The 24,984-nt window shown below is 36.9% G+C and overlaps 1 protein-coding gene across 9 annotated transcripts in view; it reads left to right on the plus strand.

Annotated features, from left to right (window-relative positions):
• The window catches only part of TANC2 (tetratricopeptide repeat, ankyrin repeat and coiled-coil containing 2), a 442,578-nt gene that overhangs the window by 262,322 nt on the left and 155,272 nt on the right, over positions 1-24,984 (plus strand). For all 9 annotated transcript variants that reach the window (XM_010330283.3, XM_010330284.3, XM_010330285.3 and 6 more), the window contains one exon: positions 3,647-3,910. In XM_010330283.3, the coding sequence (XP_010328585.1) occupies positions 3,647-3,910 (264 nt within the window). The remainder of the gene's footprint in view (positions 1-3,646; positions 3,911-24,984) is intronic.

Genomic DNA, 24,984 nt, shown 5'->3' on the forward strand with positions numbered 1-24,984 from the left:
CTTCCCTGGAACCACCTGCAGCAGCTGCAGAACTGCTGTAAGGGTTGCTGCCAGTTTCTTCTGCTGTCTTTGCCCCAGAAGGATACCTGCCAGATGTCAGTCTGAGCTCTCCTTTATGAGGTGACTCTTTGGATATATGGGGTTCAGGGAGCTGCTTGAGGAGACAGTCTGTCCTTTATAGGAGCTCAAGTGCTGAGCTGTGAGCTCCATTGTTCATTCAGAGCTGCTGGGCAGGTACGTTTAAGTCTGCTGCAGCAGAAATCATAAATCCCTTTTTTTCCCCCAGGTGCTCTATCCCGGGGAGTTAGGGCTTTATTTTTAAGTTTCTGTCATGCTGCTGCCTTTTTCAGGGCTTCCCTGCCCAGCAAGGAGGCAGCCTAGTCACTGCCTGCAGAGGCTTTGCTGAGCTAATGTGGGCTCCACCCACTGCCATGTGAACTTCCCTGCAGTCTTGTTTATATGGGTATAGTTAGAACTGCCTCACCAATGGCGGCCCACCTCTGTAATGGCGGACTCTCTGTAATGGTGGGCTTCCTTGGCAGTGGCGGGCTGCCTCGGCAATGGCGGACTACCTCCGTAGTGGTGGAGTGCCTTGGTAATGGCGGATGCCCCTCCCCCACAGAGCTGGACTGTCCCAGGTTCAGCTGTGCTTGCTGTGAAACTCTCTATCCAGAGCGTTTCAGATTGCTGTTTTTTTGTGGGGGTGGGACCAGCTGAGCATGATCACCTGGCTCCCTGCCTCAGACCCTCCCCCTTTTTTTTTTTTTTTTTTTCCAGTTGAACGGGTGACTCTGTCTCCCAGGTGTTCCAGTTGCCTGTTGAAAAGGCGCTGGGATCTGTGTGGTTTCCCGTGTGGCAACCCACTGCACTGGCTCAAACAGCCACCCTGAGATTTGTGTTGCTATTTGTCTAGGAGTCTCTTGGCCTGGCTCCCTGTTTCAGTCCCCTTTTTTATCAGTTGAATGGGCGACTGTGTCTCCCAGGAGCTCCAATCGCCAGCTAAAATGGCACCCAGATCCATGTATTTTGTATGGAGACCCACTGTGCCGGCACGCCGGCCGAAACAGCCACACTGGCGACCCATGGGGCTCCTCTGCCTGGGAATCTCCTGATCTGTGGGCAATAAAAATTTGTTTGTAAATGTGGCATCCACTCACCCTCTGTACTTTCGCTGGGAGCTGCAATCCTGAGCTGCTCCTAATCAGCCATCTTGGATCCATCCTCCTGCATGCTATTTTTTAAAGACTTTTGTACATAACAGCAGGGCTTTAGCCTCTGTGTTTTCCTTTTTTTTTTTTTTTTTAATTTCTCCTTTTATCATGTGGGTATTACAGAGGTAGGTGTTAAACTTTTTTTTTTTAATTTAAATATGAAGAAAATCCTTAAAATATAGTTTCTACTCTCCAGAAATGTACATTGTGGGGCAAGGTACATCTACAAGAGTTAAGTAACAGTATTAAGTAGTAAATGATTAAGACTGCAAATAATTAGTTCCCTGTGAGACCACTTGTTAGCTGTTTAAGTGGGCAAGATGGCTAATGTCTCTAGGCATCAGTTTCCTCATCTGTGTAATGAAGATAGTGATACCAGTCCTGCTTAGAGTGTTCTATTGATAATCGGATGAGATACTGTATGTTTGTACAATTAAAGGTTATAAAGTGATAAATATGAGTTTATTATGATTTCTAGTATTAGAGCTTATGATCTAATAGAGAAGAAAGAACATCCTGCTTAAAATATTTATAAGCTTTTCCTGGGGTGATATTTCTTTACCAGTTATCAAAAAAATCACTTTGGCCTTTGGGTTGTTAGGCTTCTGGAGTTACTTTTCAATTCTTAATTTGTTCTCCGTATTCATCCTTTGGAAAGTTCTTCTGAGTTTCAGAAACTATTTTCCTTTGTTTTTCAGATTTGCTGCAACATACTGTCCTTGGTTTTTTGTACCCAAAGACTAGCCAAAATGTAGGAATATAATTTCCCTGCTCAGTTTTTGTTAGTTGTCTCTCCAGAATGAGCATAGTTTGTCCATTTTGTAAGGTTTTACAACTAAAGGGGAAATAGAGTATAATAAATATGGGAACTTATCTTCCAAAATCTTATATGGTTTCCAAAGAGTTCTGTGATAGCTCTGATTTCTTTTCTCAGGTGGGGCCCAAAACAACATACCCTTGTCTCTCTTGTAATTCTTAAGTTTATAACATTTTCCCTCTTCCCACTTCTCTACCTTTTTCTAGTTTACTTAGATTTCTTCTTCCTTAGCCTTTTACCTTTCGTGACAACAAAGTCAGATTTTCTTTCTTAGAAATTTAGGTCATCCTTTGTAATTCATCTTCTTCCCTTGTTTCTACAAAATCTAGAACTTCATTTAAATTTGCAGAGAGAATGTCACTAAAAAGGATTGTGGAAATTACCTTGTGAGCTTAGGTCTCTTCTTTTGGCAATAGGTACATTCAGAATATAAGAAAAGGAAATAAACTAACATACAAAAACTCTTCTGGGATGATATATTTTATTCTTGTTTTATAATTATTGCTAAAAAATTTATAATCTAGTTGTTAATGTTTTTAATCATTTCTAGAGTTAATTAAAATTTTTCTATTTGTGTATACTTAGTGGTAAGACTGTGAAATTCAAGAAGACTTCAGTTTATTTTCTTAAGGTACTTAAATCCATAAGGTTAGAGCTTCAGAGAAGATCTGTACAAGAAGGGCCTGTTACTGTTTACTTATTTGGGCAGGTCATGTCTTTTATATTAGTTCCTACTTAGGGACTGCTTATTTTATTCTAATTCTTTGTTACATGTTAGGAGCCAGGAAATAAATTTAAATGAAGAAAAGAACAGAATAAAAATAATATAGAGATCTTTTAGGGACCTCTGAGGCTCTCACGAGCAATCATTGAAGGCTATATAAATTCCCTTTTGATGGAATTTTGAAAATATTACCACAAGTAGGCCCCAGCTCTAGATCCTCTAGCACTGATACATTAATTTTTTGGTTTATTTTCATTGTTGAAATATGTGAGAGATGGCTGTATTTTGGTTTCAATTATTTAAACTTCATGATAGAAGTGAAATGATCATCAGTAACTTTTAAAAATAATGTTACTAGATATTCTTATTATCTAGTCATGAATTTACGTAATCATAACCAAATTAATCTCTACTTGAGATTTTCTTTTAAATTCACTCTTCAAATGTTATAAGTTAATGAAGTACAAGGCAATTAATGAAGTATAGGGCAATGCATAAGTTGTGTGGTGGTAAAGTCTTGAGTTTTTTAGGATATTTATCACCCAAATAATGTATATTGAACCCATTAAGTAATTTCTCATCATCTACCTTTCCCACCTCTGTAACCCTTCAGACCTAGACAAATGTCCAAAAAAGTTTTCTGTAGGTTTTCTTCTAGTAGTTTTAGTTTCCAGTCTTAGGATTAAGTGTTTAGTGTATCTTGAGCTGATTTTTGTGTATGGTTAAGAGATAGAGGTCCAGTTTCATTCCCCTGCATATGGCAATCCAGTTTTTCCAGCACCATTTTTTGAAAATTGTGTTCTTTTCCCAAAGTATGTTTTTATCAACTTTGTCAAAGATTAGTAACTGTATGTATGTGGTTTTATTAAATTCATTTTACTCTTTTTTTTTCAGCTACATTAACAAGCTATTCTGAAAATGTGGAACGTACAAAATATGCTGGGGAAAGCAGTAAAGAATTAGGATCTGGAGGAAACATAAAACCTTGGCAATCTCAAAAATCCAGCATGGACTCCTGTTTGTATCGAGTAGATGAAAACATGACTGCTTCCACCTACAGTCTGAATAAGATCCCAGAGAGAAATTTGGAAACAGTGTTATCTCAATCAGTACAGTCTATTCCTTTGTATCTCATGCCTCGGCCAAATTCAGTAGCAGGTAAGTTTTTTGTTGTTGTTAATCATTTTACTCCAGTATATATTGAAATGAAAATAAATGCTGCACTGATAGCATTTAAATTTTCCATTCATGTTTTTTGACTAAGCTGTTCTTTCGTGTCTGAGTAATATACATGTATATTATTTAAATCTGGAGGAACGTTCATCTTCCCCAAATGACTGCTTAGTTATGCTCACAAAATATGCAAAAACACATATAAATTCAGAAGCAGCCTATAAAATATTTCATCAAACTACTGAAAGTCTTTCTCTCAATCAAAAGTCTTTGAAGGCATTTTAGTTTGAGGTTTTAGTTGTTTTCTTAAAATCTTAGTTTCATAAAATATTACTAAGATGGTCATATCTCAGTATAATTTATATTATCAAAAATCATCATCCATAGTTTGTAAAAGTGGAAGGCAGGCAAAAATTCAGCTTTTCCTTATCCCGGGAGTTCAATATTTTCACAGTACCCTGGCTGTCATTTCATGGAATAATCACCAGGTGGGTGGCTATATTTCTAAAGAATAACTCTGGCTGGGCGTGGTGGCTCACGCCTGTAATCCTAGCACTTTGGGAGGTTGAGGTGGGCAGATGACAAGGTCAGTAGATTGAGACCATCCTGGCCAACATGGTGAAACCCCTCTCTACTGAAAATACAAAAATTAGTTGGGATTGGTGGTACACTTCTATAGTCCTAGCTACTCAGGAGGTTGAGGCAGGAAAATCAGTTGAACCCACGAGGCAGAGGTTGCAGTGAGCCAAGATTGCGCCACTGCACTTCAGCCTGGCAATAGAGCAAGACTGTCAAAAAAAAAAAAAAAAAAAAAAAAAAAAAAAAAAAAAAGACTAACTCTGCGACACCACTAGCAAACTGAATGGTTAAAGAAAAAATGTATCAGTCCATTTTCACACTGCTATTAAGATACTACCCACGACTGGCAGCTGATAGTGTAATGCTTCTTGCTATTCCCATTTCCCTTTCCTACCTCTTCTTTGTTCTCTGGGAGGCCATCGGCATCTGTCATCAGATATGATTATAGGGAAATGGCTCATCTTAAAGGTGAGTAACTACAGAAGATTTTAACACTAATTTCTAAAGATTATTCACTTTTATATGGTGACAGGAAATTTTTTATCCTACGACATTTTAAATATGTTGATCCCAAATTACCATGTCATATTGGAATCCTAGAATGCTGTTGTATTAGTCCATTTTTACACTGTCCTAAATAAATACCTGAAACCAAGTAATTTTTAAAGAAAAGAGGTTGAATTGGATCATGCTGTATGCTGTACAGGAAGCATAGTGGCTTCTGCTTGGCTTCTGAGGAGGCCTCAGAGAGCTTTCAATAATGGCAGAAGGCACGGTCGGGGAGTTGGTAGAGGGTGGAACAAGGACCTCACATGACCACAGCAGGAGGAAGAGCAGGAGGGGAGGTTCCACACACTTTTAAATGAACAGTTCTCTTGAGAACTCACTATTACAAGAACAGCAAAGGGGAAATTGTAACTACCAACCATAATAGTACGTCCCAACTTACTTCCTAAGTTCCAATGATTTATAAGAAAATTCTGGCTCTATTATCTGAGAAAGGCACTGAACACTTAATAGAAGACTAAGAAGCTTTGTTTCAATGAGTAGAACTCCGTAGTCAGGCTGAATGAACAATGTTAATTCAGGGTATGAGTCTTTATCACTACTTAACATTAACATTCTGTGTTACCATCTTCTTCCTACTTACTCCCGATTATATTTTATGTGTATCCCTTAGAACCTTTTTTAACTGTTTTAATCAAGGACTTTTTCACTTGTTTAAAAGTGACTCAGCTCTTCCTCAGGCTTCCCTTAGCCCCAGGTATACCCAGAAACTGTTCTACCTCCCTGTTAGCGAAGTGCTCCTTCCCTAGTTGTATCCTGTACCTTCAGAGCAGTGCCAGAACTGAACAGACCATGGGAAGATAATGGAAAAAGCAAGCTGATTAATGTAATATTTTGCTGTTGGTCTCAGAAAGCCATCAGGACCACATGTAACTAACCACCAGACAGTAATAAGCTCTGAGGCAATACCAAACCATCTCCATCTAATTCCTAGCCACCTTCCCAGGCTGAACTCAAATACTTTCTGCAATCATCTCCCAGCCACAAGTAATTGCTGCTGCTTCTAGACTCTCCTAGTACTTCGTATGTTTCTCTTTTCATGTTGGCAACAGTCTACTTTGTGTTATGTGCAGCTGTTGTGTATATGTGTTGGTCTGACTACTGGAATCGAAACTTTTTGACATTAGCAACTGAGAAGAGTCCAGTAGAGGCTCCATAGTTGCTGGTCGAGTGAACTAATGAATGAATATCAGCTTTAAACAAAAATGACAGTGTGGTTAGTAAATCTAATGGTAATTTTCTTCATCTTACTAAAGGATATAGTCTTCTTATAGGAGAAATTACCCAGAAAAAGGTTAGGGGTGGGGCTTATTTAGAGAAAGTAAGCTCTATATGAGATGATAGTATGAACTAGTCACAAAACAGTTCTGGACTTAACTAGTATCTCAGAATCTTATTTCTTCCAAAATTATAAACTGTAGTTCTCTTTAATATATGGAATGTATAAACAACATTTATCACTGTCTGCTAACAACTGGCAATATATGTTTTTCAGTGGTTAATCAGAAGCCTTTATTCACTTAGCAATGTAATAGTGTTGGGGAAAAAATGGAGAGCTTAAGATATTTCTATTTCTCTAACATAGTAGTCAGCAAACCAGGGCCCATGGGCCAAATTGGGCACACTCTGTTTTTGAAAATAAAGTTTCGTAGCAGCAAAACCACACGCATTTATTTACTTATGGCTGCTTTGCTCTATGACAACAGAGTTCAGTAGTTGCAACAGAGATCGTAAGTTCTACAGTTAACATTGTAGTGGCCTATAAAGCCTATTAAAAAGGGCAATCCCAACCTTCATTCTCAAATCTTATCCTGGCATTGGATTCATTTGGCCCAAGTCACCCCTCGGCTATACATCCCAGCTGTACAGGTCATAAACCGTGTTAGCTGTGCATAGGGACAGAAACTGTTTTAGACTTCATGAAAAGTTTCATGATGCGTTTCACATGACTTCATGAATTACATAAAGAATCACAAATGTGTCAAAATGCCATGAGAGGACATTGTTACTCAGCTATACTGATACTAGATAGCAAAGACACTAAAAGGATTTGAAAGAGACAAAAAAGCTGAAATTTGCCCTTAGATTTTGTTTTGTTTGTAAGATTTTGGAATATGCACTTAGCTAGACTCTTCTTCAGTGTGGGACATAGTAAATTGGTCACCTGCTTGAGTCTGGAGCCCTCATTTCCAAATTTAGAAATGTTCATTTTGATGGTGGTGGTGAAGTCTCTTAATGCCTTTGTTATCATTTTCTCTTGATCTCTTTTGAATTTATTGAAAAGAACCTAAGATTGTTCTTCTTGAACAGACATATCTTGAGATTCATTATTTCACCCTATAAAAATGCTAACTATAGAGCTTATGAAATAATGTCTAGGACTCCTGTACTCCTGTAAAAGCCAGATACACTTTTCCTCTCACTGTCTATAAGGCTAACACTACTGTAAACAAAAAATATGGAAGGAAAAGTAAGAGCCCCTCTCCTCTTTACACCTAATATCTCTCTCCAAAGATTAATATTTCTTATGATTCTTCATATCTATATATAAATCTATACATATAACATTATATCTATATATGATATATAATCATATATACCTATCCAGTCAACCCCCTGTATCTGTGGTTCCACATCCACAGATATGGATGGCCAACTGAAAGGGACTTGAGCATTTGCAGATTGTGGTATCCAAGGGGGGGTTCTGGAGCTAATTCCCTGCAGATACCTAGGGACGACTATATTTAATTATAATATATGTAAGAGAGTTCTGAGGTCGAAAAATCAATGGGATTTATTCAAAAGAAAGCGTATGTTCTTAAAAATACATACATAAATGATCATAACAACTTTATTTGTAATAACCAAAAATTGTGAACATCCCAAATGCCCATCAACAGGTAAATACACTAAAAAAATTAATTATATATGCATACAATGGAATTCTACTCAGCTATAGAGGGAAATGAATTATGGATACCACAGCAACATATATGAATCTCTATTTGAATGAAGCCACATTTTAAAAATATACTGTATGATTCCATTTATATAAAATCCTAGAAAATGCAAACTAATGTGTAGGCACAGATTGCCTCTCTTATAATGCAACCATCTACAAGTACAGGTGTCACCTAGACCTCGTATGTTGCCCTGTGGGAATGAGGGCTCAGGGAAGTGGCACAAATGTTGATCGTCTGGCTACTGCTATTGCTCTGAGTAATAACTGTCTTTCATCTCTGACCCAGAAGTTTCATATCTTTTTCCAGCATTGAAGCTTGTTAGTTTACAGATTCTTCACAGTTCTTGACAATGACATATCATTATATCCAAACCCACAAAATTAGAAGACATGGCAATGCCAAGCAACAATAAAAATGTTGCAATTTAAATTATACATTGATGGTGGGAGTGTGTTAATAAGTTGATACTCCATTTTGTAAAGTTGTGTGATAAGATCTATTAAAGGTTTATAAAGCTATATATGTATGTTATCTAAAACCTAGCAATTCCATTCCTGGATAGAACGCCCATGAGAAATAAGTGCTTTTGTTTAGAAGAACACAGATAAAGTTTTATCAGTTTTATTCATAATACCTAAAAACTGAAAACCATTCACATGTCCATCACCAGTGGAACTGATAAATAAATTGTATACAGCAATGAAAAAGAGCATACTACTCTTAAAACATCATAGATAGATTTTACAGATGTGATATTGAACATAAGTCAGACTCAAAAGAGTGCCTATTGTATCAAGTTTGTACATTTATATAAAGTTTATAGAAACAAAATGATCACTTCTATGATTATAGAACTGAAGTAATGGTTACCTTTGGTAGGATTATTGACTAAGGGAGCTTTCTGTATCTTCGTCTGGATGGTAGTTAATGGATTTATACTCATGAGAAGACTTCAAAAAGTCCATGGAAAAACATAATTAAAAGATAAAAATAAAAAATATAAACTTTATTTCTTAACATAAGCTCCATCAAGTTTAAGACACTTTTGTAAGTCATGATACCAGCCATTTAGTCCATCCCTGAAGAACTGAGTGAGTGTCCTGAGAATTTAACTATGTCAATGAAGCCTTTTTTACAGTATTACCTAAAGAAGAATATATGGCTTTTACAGATATTTTTAAGATTAAAAAACAAAAAGAAGTCAGACAAAGCCAATTCAGGACTGTAACATGGTTTCTCATCTAAATTTGCAAAATTGCCTTTGTTTGATGAGAGGAATGAGCAGGAGTATTGTGGTGGAAAAGGATTCTCTGGTGGAGCTTTCTCAGGTGTTTTTCTGCCGAGCTTTGGCTTGCTCAAAACACTTTCATAGTAAGCAAGTGTAATAGTTTTTGGCCCTCCAAAAAGTTAACAAGCAAAATGCTTTGATCATCCCAAAAAACTGTTGCCATGACCCTTGCTCTTGACTGGTCCACTCTTGCTGTGACTGGGCTATTTCCACCTCTTGATAGCCCTTGCTTTGGTTGTGCTTTGTCTTCAGGATTGTACTGATAAAGCCATGTTTCATCCTGTTACGGTTCTTTGAAGAAATGCTCCAGGATCCTAATCCTACTTGCTTTAAATTTTCGTTGGAAGCTCTGCTTTTTTCCGCAGCTGATCTGGGCACAGTGGTTTTGGCACACATTTAGTGGAAAGTTTGCCCCCACTTTAATTTTTCAGTCTTAATCGTGTAAGCAGAACCCATTGAGACATCTGTGGTATTGGCTATTGTTTGTGCTGTTAATCATTTGTCCTTTTCAGTTAGGATACAAACAAGATGAATTTTTGTGGATGGTCTGCCACTGCGGGCTTCTTCTTCAACACTGTCTCATCCCTTCTTTAAACAAGTTACCATTTGTAAACTGATTTCTGTAGGGTATTGTCTCTGATACGGTTTGGCTGTGTCCCCACCTAAAGCTCATTTTGAATCATAGCTCCCACAGTTCCCACGTGTTGTAGGAGGGACCCAGTGGGAGGTAATTGAATCATGGAAGTGGGTCTTTCCTGCGCCATTCTCATGATAGTAAGTCTCATGAGATCTCATGGTTCTATAAGGGGGAGTTTCCCTGTGCAAGCTCTCTCTTTGCCTGCTGCCATCCATGTAAGACATGATTTGCTCCTTTTCGCCTTCTGCCACGACTGTGAGGCCTCCCCAGCTATGTGGAACTGTGAGTCCATTGAACCTCTTTCCTGTATAAATTACCCAGTCTCAGGTATGTCTTTATTAGCAGTGTGAAAATGGACCAATACAGTTTCCATAAATGTTTTGTAAAACATCGATGATTTTACCATTCTTCCACCCAAGCTTTACCATAACTTTGCTGTTTGTCCTTGCTTCAATTTTAGCAAAATTTATGTTGCTCTGATAAGGGCTCTTTTCAAACTAATGTCTTGTTCTTAATGCCTCAAACTATATCCTGTTCAGACATCTTACAGCAAGTTAGTACGAATTTATTTTGATGAAAAAATTTTTGAAATTCATCCATAGTTTTTTCATAACATGAATTTTTGATGAACTTTTTGAAGACTCCCACATGTATAAAAATAATTAAGCTATATACCAAAGACTTATACTTTGTGAATGTAAATCATACCAGTTTTTAAAATATGTAAAATGTAACAGGGCGTGGTAGCTTATACCTGTAATCTCAGCAATTTAGGAGGACTAGATGGGTGGATCACTTGAGGTCAGGAGTTGGAGACTAGCCTGACCAACATGGTGAAACCTCATCTCTACTAAAAAATACAAAAATTAGCTGGGCATGATAGTGCGCACCTGTAATCCCAACTACTTAGCAGGCTGAGGCATGATAATTGCTTGAACCTGGGTGGCAGAGGTTGCGGTGAGCCAAGATCACACCACTGCACTCCAGCCTGGTCTACAGAGTAAGACTCTGTCTCAAAAAAAATTATGCCTGTTGTCTCTCCAGAGGGATTTTCTCTTTTCTTTGGTATAGAAATAGCAGTCCTTGGAAACCTAAAAAGATCTTTGTCTGAAATATGTATTTTTAGAATTGTTTCATAAAACCTAATAACTATAACAGATGGATAATTTATTTTAAATATTGAGTGTATACATCTAAGATGAGTGCCCAAACTGGCCAGAAATTTTTTTTTCCCCACCTTAGTTCAGAAGGACACTAGGTGAAATCTAAAGCAACAGTCTGTGTATAGATTTTTAAAATCTTTTTTAAAAAACAAGCATATTTGGCCATATTTTATATATTATAAAATTCACCCATTTCAAGTGTACAGTTCAGTAATGCTTATAAATGTAGCAAGTTGTATAATCCTCGCCATGAAATCAGTTTTAGGACATTTTTATCACCTCAGAAAGATTTCTGCATCTATTTAACATTAATCCCATTCCCTCTCCCAGTTCCCAGGCAACCACTAATTGACAGACTCTATAAATTTTTATTTTCTAGAAATGTCATATAAATGGAGTCATATGGTATGTCATCTCTCCTCTCTGGCTTCTTTCACTCAGCATAATGTTTTTGAGGTTTATGGTATATATGTATCAGTAGTTTTTTCCTTTTTATTTAAAGTAGGATTCCACTTATGACTATACCACATAATGTCTATTCATTTACCATTTGGTGGACATTGTTTCCAGTTTTGACCTATTGTGAATAGTGCTGCTGTGAACATTTGTTTGCAAGTGTTTGGCTGGACATATGTTTTCATTTCTCTTAGATAGATACCTAAGATTGGAATTGCTGAATCTTATGGTAAGCTTATGTTTAACTTTTTAAGAACCTGCACAACTGTTTTCCAAAGTAGCTGTACCATTTTTCATTCCCACCAGCAGTGTATCAGGGTTCCTGTTTCTCCATACCTCCTTTGTTGTTCAGTACGTTTAGCTGGTGTAAAATGCTATCTCATCATGGTTTTAATTTGCATTTTCCTAATGAATACTAATGTTGAGCTTAATTAGTATATTGTTACCTATTCATTTATTCTTTAGTGAAATATCTATTCAAACTTTAGCACATTTTGATACTGGGTTATTTGCTTTTTGATTTGTAAGAATTTCTGGATACAGGTCATATCAGACATGTATTTGCAAATACTTTCAGTCTGTGTCTTGTCTTTTTTGTTTTCTTACTGGTGTAAGAAATACAAAATTATGAAATACAAAAATGTTGAATTTTGATGAGGTCAGTTTATCAATTTTTTTCTAATAGACCGTGCTTTTCATATCACTTTTCTCTTTTTAATAGAAGACATATGTTTATATCATGTATTACAAAATACTGATTTCTCTATGACATTGGAGTTTGTTTTAACTCAAGTATTGGAAAATGCTTCCTGAACATACTTAATACTTTTTCTCTCTTGCCCCTCCTCTTCCCCTACTCATGTTAAAAAAAAAAATAAAAACAATTAAATCATCCTAAATTGTTACATCTATAGACCTTAATTGTTAATTTTTTTTATTTACCACAATTGTCTTCCCATAATCTTAGTCTTTCTGGCTAGCAGAGTGGTTTAGATTCTTAAGCAGTACCATGCATCCTTAAAGGAAGGGTAAAAGGTAAATGTACCATCAGAGATCAGTTAGATCTGTCCTGGAAAACAAGATTTTATACGACTGGAGTAGTACATATTGACTGTGTTGAGCAAAATGCTTCATCAGAAAATTATTTCTTGTCGGTGTTGAACATAATACAAACAGACCTACTGTGTCCTACAGGGTAAGTCATAGGTCATGGAGTACTCTGTTTTATGTTGTTTTCTGTATCTGGAAACCATGGTTTCAGGATGCTCACAATGAGGCAGGAAAGGAAGCTATAAACCAGTTATTTTCAACGCTTAGTAGCTTGTAGAGTGAAAATGTTTCCAGAATGTAGGGAAATAAAATTACTTTCATAGGGAATTGCCCTGCTAAATGTATAATGTATGTAAGTATTTGATAAAACCACAACCTTTGGTGGCTTAAATGATTAGATATCTAAATCATTTTTTAAATTAAATGTTCTCATCTCAGGAGGGTCCGCTCTTTTCATTTAGCTCTAGATGCACATACTTTCCTTATACTTTCTAATGTGTACAGAAGTGGTTCCCCAAACTGGGGAGAATCAAATACTTAAATCTCTGGTGAACAGGAATAATTGAGGATTTCAAATATGAAATGAGCTTGAAATAGGAAAAAAAAATTCAGTGTATTCACACTTACTAAATTGTTCTAAGCATCTGAACATTAAGGGCATGATGGGGATGGGGATGATGAATGCCAGTAATAAAAAGCCTTATTCAGATTCAACTTTTTTTTTTTTTTGAGACGGAGTTTCCCTCTTGTGACCCAGGCTGGAGTGCAATGGCGCGGTCTCGGCTCACTGCAACCTCCGCTTCCTGGGTTCAGGCATTCTCCTGCCTCAGCCTCCTGAGTAGCTGGGATTACAGGCATGTGCCACCATGCCCAGCTAATTTTTTTGTATTTTTAGTAGAGACGGGGTTTCACCATGGTGACCAGGATGGTCTCGATCTCTCGACCTCGTGATCCACCCGCCTCGGCCTCCCAAAGTGCTGGGATTACAGGCTTGAGCCACTGCACCCGGCCCAGATTCAACTTTTTTTTTTTTTTTTTTTTTTTTTTTGAGATGGAATCTCACTTTGCTGCCAGGCTGGAGTGCAGTGGCGCCATCTCAGCTCACTGTAACCTCCACCTCCCGGGCTCAAGTGATTCTCCTGCCTCAGCCTCCCAAGTAGCTGGGACTACAAGCGTGCACCACCGCACCCAGCTAATTTTTGTATTTTTTTTAGTAGAGACAGGGTTTCACTGTGGTGTCCAGGATGGTCTTGATCTCCTGACCTCATGATCTGCCGGCCTCGGCCTCCCAAAGTGCTGTGATTACAGGCATGAGCCACCGTGCCTGGCTAGATCTTTTTAAAACTGAATTTCAGTGTGACTAATACAATTATTTATTTTAGAGACCAAATGATGTTGAATATTGGTGTGAAGAATAACATTTGAGTAACTTCAAAAAACGTGGGTAAAGAATTGTTCAAATGGTCCTTGCTATGATAGAGACTTCTCTCCAATTTGGGAAGAGAATCACTTTCTATCGCCTAAGCTTCTTGGCATCTTTTTAGGACCACATCTTCTGGTATGACCAGGAAATTGTTACAGGATTATTTAAAATCCTCGAGGCTGCTGCTGGATTGAACTGTAATGAATAAAACTGTATATATTATTCCATAAGGCCAAGATTTTTGATTTTTAAAAGAACAAATTATTTGTGGCTTTTGTGACACTGTTGTGGGGAGAATGGAGTCAGCACATATGCAAATATTTATGGTGAATTATTATTAAAAATAGTTTTCTGAGCTTTTAACTTACCTATGACAAATGGAAGAAAGATATATAATGAAAATTTTAAAATCATCATGTATATTTTATTTACTGTATTAAATAGAGGTTTGACTAATATAAATATGTTGGTCAAATAGATTCAGCTGTGTACTTTTAAAAACATAAAGACTCCAGCAAGTAAAGTTTGTAGTTATATAGATATTCCAATTTACACTCCGTGTTCCACATATGATGATAGTACTATTTGCTGAAAACATAAAAGCTTGTAACTCAAATGATAAAGTGATTCGAGTTTTGACAGTATGCAACATTAAGGCTTGGATTTTTCTGGAGTAGCTCAGTTTTCTGAATATAAACTTAACTGTTCATACACCTTTGAATTAAAATTCTAAAATATGAAAAAAATTGACAATGTGTTTTGTTTTCTAAATGTAAATTGCTATTGCATATTTCATTTTTAAGCCCGTGTGTTGGAAGGAAGTAGAAGACTCTTGTGGACTTGCGGTTGCATGGCAGAAATTATCAGAGTAGGCCGTCTGCGGTCATCCTTGATGTCCAAAAATTGAGATTGGCAATGAATTGGAGGGATGTGGGAAGCAGGAAATGTTTGCTTACAACAGCTGTCGTCAGTGCTTTGTGTGAGAATGAGGGATCTATCAGGGAAGCATACAAACAACAGAAGTCAGATAAAATATAACCCTATTTTCTCACCATCTACTTGTTAATGCTTGGAGTCTCTCATTTTCCTAAGAAAAGGATCTTAAGAATAAGGTAAATGCAGAATGGGAATCTAGGGGAATTTAAGCAAATTCAATCAGAAACTTTAATAGAGATTTTACAAAAATAATAAATGGGCTTTTCAGGAGTCAGAATGTTGGCTTTATGTATCAAGTGTAGAAGGATAGCAGAGTGGCTTCTTGTCCAGGCAGGAGCAATAGTGTCATTCCAGGCTCCTTGCTCAAGTCAGCTAGAATGACAGTTGTGCTACTATAATCTCTCTGCATTAGTGGCAATTGATATAAGAAGAAACAATTCAAACTGTCTTCCAAATGCAATATAGAGTTGTCTCTAAAATGTTGTATACCAAATGTTGTCTGCTAGATTTTTTCTGCCCACTTTTAGTGTATTTAAATTATTTTAACTTCAAAAATGCATGTTGGTTAAATGCTTTATGAGTGATTTGTCCTCAGCTGTTACAATCTGATGAAATCTCAAAAAAAAGGTTTTATTCTTCCCTCTTCCTTCTCTAAAAACAAGTCTTTTAAATGACAAAGCTTGTGGATTTATTCTTTTTACATAAGCTTTTTCTTTTTACATAAAACCCTTTTATTATAGATTTGGTTTTCTGTTTTCTCCATTCACCTGAACTCACCTAATCATATCTTATACTTGTATCTGAGAAGTGTTATTTAAATATTATAGTATTTATTTATTTATGAATGGGATGGATGAATGAGGCAGAGTCTCACAATATTGCCTAGACTGTTCTCGAGCTCTGGGTTCAAGCAACCCTTCTATCTATAATCTTTCCAGTATAATATTAATTTAATCTGACAGAACTATCTCAAAAATTTGTGCAGTACAATGGCATAGTAAGACTAGCACTGTAAGGTAAGAACGTATATGTCCCTATAGAGTCGTCATTGTTGTTTGTATGGGATGATGTATGATGTACAAGGCATTACTGGTATAGCCAACTCCTTCAAAATAACCCAGTAGGACAAAAGTTAATTTGTTGTTTGCTCATTGTTAAAATGTAGCTGAAACATGAAACATGCATATAATATAGTTATTTGTTCATTAGACAAGTATTTATTGAGCCAGTACGCTATATCAGGCACTGTTCAAAGCACTGAAGTATAATCATCAATAAACAAAACAAAGATTCCCATTTTTCATATAGTTTACATTATTGTTGGGAAAAGTAGTGTTAGTAAGTAGTGTCACCCAGGCTAGTAATTTGTATAGTATGCTAGAAGGTGGTGTATGCTATGGAAAAAAGGAAAAGGGGAATCATGAATATCTGAAGGAAGATGATAGAAACATTGTTGAAGCCAAGCATATTATGGTAGTGATATCTGTTAAGCATTAAGAAAGCAAAACAGTGAGGAGGAGGAGGAGGAGGAGGAGGAGGAGGAGGAGGAGGAGGAGGAGGAGGAGGATCGTGCCAAATGGATTATGAAATCTAAGTAGGACCAATCTGGAATTCAGTTCTACATTGAGTGACATGTGCAGGGCACTCCAATTTACTCCGAAGTGGTAGATTAATGAAAGATGAATTGGGCATTACCTCTTGTTCTTGAGAACCTACTACAATCAGTGAGGGAAGGCAGCCATGTAAACAACTACCTGAATAGCACAAGTTCTAAAGGCAATAGCAATATATATTTATGTGGTGGCTGAGAGGGAGAAGCAATTAGTTCTGACTGGGAGATTGATTAGGAAAGTAAGGAAAGTGCAGCCTAAGCAGAGTTTTGGCAAAGGGAAAGGCAAGTTTGATGCAGTATGACAAAGCTTTTTATCAGAAAATGATGTGCAAATGGCAAAGATCCAAATGACTGTGAGTAAGAGTATAACAAGGTACAACTAGAAGAACAAAGGGAAACGGCTAACAGAATTCTGTGTCTCCTGGCTGATCTTTCCAATATTTATCTCATATGCCTTTAAATAATGTTTGAAAGGAGAAGAGTTTTGAAAATGAAGCAAAGAGAAACTAAAGAGGACTAGGGACAATAATCATAAAAAGGCAGTAGAAAATGATAGATTCAGATAACACCAACCACAATTTTATTGTAGTCCCAGATTAAAGCCATAGTTCCCTATTTACTGATTGGAAAGCTGTCTAAGCCCGAAATCAGGACCTCAGAGCTATTGCATTTGATAATGAGTATCACTGCTTTCTTTTTTAAAATCATTGTACCTCTGTTTGGATTTTTGAAGGAATAAACCATTCAGTTCAGTGATTGCAATATTTGTATTTTTATTTTAATGTCATTTGGCTGAAATTGAAAAATGTGCTCATGCCAAAATATATTTACTGTATTTCTTGATTTTCTGAAATAAATCAAGGTGATAGATAGTGATGTTCCTCTTCCTAGGTATTTCAGTAGTAAAGATTAGCTTAACCTGTTAAGAAGACCTCACAAAACATTTATATTTTAAAACCAACAGCTTTTATTAAAAATAAGAAGCTAAATGTGAGAAACTAAACCTGTGGCTAAAAGTACTTGCCAGATTTTTTTATATAAAAGATAAAATTAATTACATGACTATAATTTAATTGAAATATGTACTCCACAGTATAAGATCTCTCATAGTTTAATCTTTAAAAGATTAGATGGGTATAATTTCTTTTAAATTTTTCAGTGTGTTAGACATTTTTTCTTTTTAATTTTTATGGGTCTTATATAATTTTCATGTATATATTTATAGGGTAGATGAGATATTTTGATACAGGCATGCAATGTGTAATAATCACATCAGAAGAAGTGACATAACCATCACCTCAAGTGATGATTATTTCTTTTTATTGCAGACATTCCAATTAGTCTCTTTTAGTTATTTTTAAATGTACAATAATTTATTGTATACTATAGCTCAACCTGTTTTGCTATCAAATACTAGATCTTATTCATTCTGTCTAACTATATTTTTGTACCTTTTAACCATCCCCACTACCCCTACCTTCCCAGCCTCTGGTAACCATCATTCTACTCTCTGTCTCCATGAGTTCAGTTGTTTTAATTTTTAGCTATCACATATGACTGAGAACATACGAAGTTTGTCTTTCTGTGCTTAGCTTATTTTGCTTAACATAATGACTTCCAATTCCATCCATGTTGCTAGAAATGACAGGATCTCATTCTTTTTCATATTTGAATAGTACTTCATTGTTTATGTATATATATCAGATTTTCCTTACTTAGTCCTCTGGTTTTGGTTTTGGTTTTTGAGAAGGACTCTCGCTCTGTTGCCCAGGCTGGAGTGCAGTGGTGCTATTACCCAGTCTTCTGTTGATGGACACGTAGGTTACTTCCAAATCTTGGCTATTATTCATAGTGCTGCAACAAACATGGAACTGCAGTTACTCATTTTCCTTTTTTGGGGGTGTAAACTTGGCACTGGATCATATAGTAGTTCTATTTTCAATTTTTTGAGGAACCTCTATACTATTGTCCATAGTAGCTGACCTAATTTACATTCCCACCAACAGTGAACAAGGGTTCCCTTTTCTCCACATCTTTGCTAGCATAAATTGTTGCTTATCTCTTGTATAAAAGCCATTTGATAATATCTTGCTGAAGTTTTGATTTGCATTTCTCTGATGTCAGTGATGTTGAACACCTTTTTGTACGCCTGTTTACCATTTGTATGTCTTTTGATAAATGTCTATTCAATAGATCTTTTGTCCATTTTAAAATTGTATTATTAGATTTTTTTTTCCTGTAGAGTTATTTGAGCTCCTTATATATTCTGGTTATTAAACCTTCGTCAGATGGATAGTTTGCACGTATTTTTTCCCATTCTGTGGGTTGTCTCTTCACTTGGTTGATTGTTCCTCCCTTGTACAGGGCTTTTTAACTTGATGTGATCCTATTTGATCATTTTTATTTTGGTTGCCTATTCTTTTAAGATATTACTCAAGAAACCTTTGACCAGACCAGTGTTCTGGAAAATTTCTTCAGTGTTTTATTTTAGTAGTTTCATAGTTTGAGCTCTTAAACTTAAGTCTTTAATCCATTTTGATTTGATTTTTGGTTTTGGGGTTTTTTTGAGGTAGGATCTCGCTCTGTCACCCAGGCTGGAATGCAGTGGCACAGTTATGGCTTACTGCAGCTTTGACCTCCCTGGACCTCAACCTCAAATGATTCTCCCACCTCAGACCTTGAGTAGCTGGGACTACAGGTGTGTGCCACCATGCCCGACTAATTTTCAATTTGGGGGTTGTTGTTAGGATTTTGCCATGTTACCCAGGCTGGTCCCAGACTCCTGGGCTCAAGCAGTCAACCTGCCTAGGCTTCCCGGAGTGCTGGGATTATAAGCATGAGCACTGTACCTGGTGCTCAGGATGGCTTTGGCTATTTGGGGTCTTTTGTGGTTTCATATAAATTTTAGGATTAATTTTTCTGTTTTTGTAAAGAATGTCATTGGTATTTTGATAGGATTGCTTTGAGTCTGTGGATTGCTTTGGGCAGTATGGACATTTTGACAATATTGATTGATTCCACTCAATGAACATAAAATGTCTTTCCATTCCTTTGTGTCCTCTTTAATTTCTTACATCATTGTTTCATAGTTTTCATTGTAGAGATCTTTCACTGTTTTGGTTAAGTATATTCCTAATTATTTATTTGTGGCTATTATAAATGAGATTACTTCCTTGATTACTTTTTCAGCTTGATGGCTGTTGGCATATTAAATGGTTCTGTGTTTTGTATGTTGATTTTGTATCCTGCAACTTTACTGAATTTGTTTATTAGTTCTGTCTTCAATAGAATCTTTTTAAAATATAAGATTATATCATCTGCAAACAAGGATAATTTGACTTCTTTCTTTCCAATTTGGATGCACTTTCTTTCTTTCTTTTGTATGATTGCTCTAGGTGAGACTTCCAGAAGTATGTTGAATAATAGTCCTGAAAGTAAGCATCCTTCTCTTGTTCTAGATCTTGGAGGAAAGGCTTTTAGTTTTTTCCCATTCATTATGATACTGTGAGTGTGTTGCATATGGCTTTTACTGTGTTTAGGTATGTTCCTTCTGTATCCATTTTTTTGAGGATTTTTATCATGAAAGGATGTCAAACTTCATCAAATGCTTTTTCAGCATCAGTTGAAATGACTGTATTATTTTTGCCCTTCGTTCTATTGATATGACGATTGACATGGCATATCACTGTGATTTGTTTGTGTTGAACCATCCTTGCATCTCCAGGATAAATCCCACTTGGTCACAATGAATGATCTTTTTAATGTGTTGTTGAATTTGTTTTGCTAGTATGTTTGTTGAGGATTTTTGCATCGGTGCTCATCAGGAATATTGGCCTGTGGTTTTCCTTTTTTCATGTGTCTTTATTTGGTTTTGAAATCAGTATAATCTGGCATCACAGAATAAGTTTGAAAATACTCTTTTCTCCACGACTTTTTTGAATGATTTGAGTAGGATTGGCATTAGTTCTTTTTTAAATGTTTGGTAGAATCCAGCAGTGATGCCACTGGGTCCCAGGCTTTTCTTTGCTGGGAATCTTTTCATTATGGCTTTGATCTCATTACTTTGTTGATTCAAGTTTTACATTTCTTCATAGTTCAGTCTTGGTGAGTTGTGTGTGTTGAGGAATTTATTCATTTCTTCAAGGTTTTCCAATTTATTGGTATATAGTTGCTCATAGTAGTCTCTATGTAGTCTCATAGTAGTCTTCTAGTCAAGAAGGAAATTAACAAATTTCTTAAAACAAATTAAAATGGAAACACAGCGTACCAAAACCTGTAAGATACAGTAAAAGCAGTACTAAGAGGAAAGTTTATAGCAGTATGTACCTACATAAAAAAGGCAGAGTCCAGGTACAGTGAGTGGCTCATGCCTGTAATCCCAGCACTTTGGGAGGCCAAGATGGGTGGATCACCTGAGGTCAGGAGTTTGAGACCAGCCTGGCCAACATCTTTTTCATCTCTGATTTAATTTACTTGGGTCTTCTTTCTTTTTTTCTTAGTCTGGCTAAAAGTTTGTCAATTCTGTTTATCTTCTCAAAAAAAACTTTTTATTTCACTGATCTTTTGTGTTTTTTGTTTCAATTTTATTTATTCCTGCTCTAATCTTTATTTATTTCCTTCTACTAAATTTGGGTTTAGTTTTCTTTCTTCTTTAAGATGTATCATTCACGGCCGGGCGCGGTGGCTCAAGCCTGTAATCCCAGCACTTTGGGAGGCCGAGGCAGGTGGATCACGAGGTCAAGAGATCGAGACCATCCCGGTCAACATGGTGAAACCCCATCTCTACTAAAAATACAAAAAATTAGCTGGGTATGGTGGCACGTGCCTGTAATCCCAGCTACTCAGGAGGCTGAGGCAGGAGAATTGCCTGAACCCAGGAGGCAGAGGTTGCGGTGAGCCAAGATTGCGCCATTGCACTCCAGCCTGGGTAACAAGAACGAGACTCCGTCTCAAAAAAAAAAAAAAAAAAAAAAAAAAAGATATATCATTCACTTGTTTATTTGACATTTTCTACTCTTTTTTTTTTTTTTGGACACAGAGTCTCACTCTGTTGCCCTGGCTGGAGTACCGTGGTGCTGTCTTGGCTTACTGTAACCTCTGCCAACTGGGTTCAAGTGATTCTCCTGCCTCAGCCTCCTGAAAACCTGGAATTACAGATGCCCACCACCATGCCTGGCTAATTTTTGCATTTTTAGTAGAGACGGGATTTCACCATGTTGGTCAGGCTGGTCTCAAACTTCTGACCTCATTGCTATAAACTTTCCTCTTAGTCCTGCTTTTGCTGTATCCTATAGGTTTTGGTATGTTGTGTTTCCATTTTAATTTGTTTTAAGAAATTTGTTAACTTTCTTCTTAACGTCTTCATTTACCCACTACTAGTCGTGAGGAGCATATTGTTTAATTTCCATGTGTTTGTATAGTATCCACAGTTCCTCTTGTTACTCATTTTATTTTATTCCATTGTGATCAGAGAAGATACTTCATCTAATTTCTTAATACAATTTCTTTTTATTTATTTATTTTTAATAAAGACTTGTTTTGTGATCTAACATATGGTCTGTCCTTGAGAATGATCCATGGGCTGAGGAGAATGTGTATTCTGCAGCCATTGGATGAAATGTTCTGTAAATGTCTATTAAATCTATTTCATCTATAATGCAGATTAAGTCAAATGTTTCTTTTGATTTTCTGTCTGGATGATCTGTCCAATGCAAAAGTGGGGTGTTGAAGTCTCCAGATATTACTGTATTCAAGTCTGTCTGTCTCTTTAGCTCTAATAATAATTTGGTGGTCTGGTGTTGGACACATATATATTTACAATTGTTATATCCTCTTGCTGGATTGACCCCTTTATTATAATGTAGTGACCTTGACTCTTTTTATAGTTTTGTCTTGAAATCTATTTTTTCTGATATAAGTATAACTACTTCTGTTCTTTTAATATTTCCATTTGCATGGAATATCTTCTTTATCCCTTTATTTTTAGTCTGTATATATCTTTGTTGGTTAAAGGGTGTTTCTTGTAGGCCACAGATAATTGGGTCTTTTTTTTTTTTTTTTTTTTTTTTTTTGTCCATCCACCCTGTGTCTTTTGATTGCACAGTTTATTTCTTTTACATTCAGTGTTATTATTAATAAGGAAAGACTTATGCCTGCCATTTTGTTATTTGTTTTCTCATTGTTTTGTGGTCTTTTCTTTCCTTCCTGTCTTCTTTTTTGTGAAAGTGTTTTTTTTTTTTTTCTGATGGTATGTTTTAATTTCTTGCTTTTTATTTTTTGTGTATCTGTTGTTGGATTTTTGATTTGAGATTACCGTGAACCTTGCAAATAACATCTGTTTTTTGTTTTTGTTTTTGAAATAGGGTCTCACTTTGTCACCCTGGCTGGAGTGCAGTGGCGTGATCTCAGCACACTGCAACTCCCACCTCCTGGGCTCAGGTGATCCTCCCACCTCAACCTCTCAAGTAGCTGAGACAACAGGCGCAGCTAATTTTTTGTAGTGTTTTGTAGAGATGGAGTTTCACCATTTTGCCCAGGCCGGTCTTGAACTCCTGGGCTCAAGCAGTCCACCTGCCATAGCCTCCCAAAGTGCTAGGATTACAGGTGTGAGCCACCATGTCCAGCCACAGCTAATATCTTGTAACCCATTTATTTCAAACTTTTAACAACACAGATTGCAAAAATGAACCAACTAATAAGCAAAGAGAAAACTAATACAAACTCTCCATACTTTAACTTCATGTACACTTTATCCCCCCTGCTTTTTAACTTTTTATTGTTTCTATTTGTATCTTACTATACTGTTTGTGTCTTGAAAAGTTGTCATTATTATATTTGAAAGGTTTGACTTTTAGGCTTTCTACTCAACATATGAGTAGTTTATAAACCACAGTTACAGTGGTCTGTGAACTATATTAGGGTGAGTTTTGTACCTAAGATAATTTCTTATTGCTCATTAATGTCTTTTTCTTTCAGATTGAAGAACTCTGTTTAGCATTTCTTATAGCACAGGTCTGGTGTTGATGAAATCCCTTAACTTTTGTTTGTCTGGGAAAGCCTTTGTTTCTCCTTCATGTTTGAAGAATATTTTTTCTGGATATGCTATTCTACAATAGAATATTTTTTTTTCCCTTCAGCACTTTAAATATATCATGCCACTCTCTACTGGCCTGTAAGATTTCCACTGAGAAGTCTATTGCCAGACATAGTGGAGCTCCTTTGTATGTTGTTTTTTTTCTCTTGTTCCTTTTAGGATCCTTTCTTTATCCTTCACATTTGGGAAAGTACTTTGAGATAATTTTATTTGGGTTAAATCTGCTTGGTGTTCTATTACCTTCTTTTACTTGAATATTGATATCTTTCTCTAGGTTTGGAAAGTTCTCTGTTATTATCCCTTTGAATAAACATTCTACCCCAGTCTTTCTCTACCTTCTCTTTAATGCCCAAGGCAGGTCCAGAAGTGCTTTCCAGGAGCCAGGGCCTGGAGTCAACCTTGGCTCCTGGACAGCATTTCTGGACCTGCCTTGGGCATTACAGAGCTCTTCATTCAGCTTGCGGTGAATGCTGCTAGGCCCGGGTCTCTCCCTTCAGAGTAGGAGGCTCTCTTTTGGTCCAAGGCAAGTCCAGAAATGCCATTTAGGAGCCAAGGCCTCGAATTGGGGAACCCAGAAGCCCTCTTGGTGCTTTACCCCACTGTGGCCAAGCTGGTACTCCATAATACAAAGTCCCCTTCACTCCTCCCTCTCCTTTTCTCAAGCAGGAGTCTTGCCTCAAGCAGGGAATACGCAGGGTCACACCTAAAGTCAGCACGGCTCTGATTCTCATCCAGGGCCTGTGGCAAATGCTGCATGGGTATTGCTGATGTTTATTCAAGGCTGAAGGGCTCTTTAGTCAACAAGTAATGAATCCTGCCAGTACTAGGTCCTTCCTTTCAAGGTAGGTTCCGTTCTGGCCCAGGGTGTGTCTAGAAATGTATTCTTGGAGATAGGGCCTGATATAGGGGCCCTGTAACTCTTCCTGCGGCCCTGTTCTACTGTGGCTGAGCTGGAATCCAAGTTGCAAGACAAAGTCTTCTTTACTCGCTCTTCTCTTCAAATGAAAGAAAGGAGTCTCCCAGAGCTGTGAGCTGCAGTGCCGGGGTTTAGTGAAGGGATTATGTTAGCAAGCCCTTGGCCACCCCAGCTGGTGTCTCACTAGGTCACATGCACCCAAAGTTTTAATATGATGGTAAAACCAGGTACTATGATTGCTCACCTGATTGTTGGGTCTTATGAAGGTGCTTTCTTATGTGAATAGTTGTTCAGTTTGGATTTCCTGCAGGAGGACAAGGGAACGATCATTGAAGGGTATTATTTTGACTTCTTGTTCTGCCTCCCCTCCTAGGCT

This window comes from Saimiri boliviensis, chromosome 17 (genome assembly GCF_048565385.1).
Source record: "Saimiri boliviensis isolate mSaiBol1 chromosome 17, mSaiBol1.pri, whole genome shotgun sequence".
Lineage (NCBI taxonomy): Eukaryota > Metazoa > Chordata > Mammalia > Primates > Cebidae > Saimiri > Saimiri boliviensis.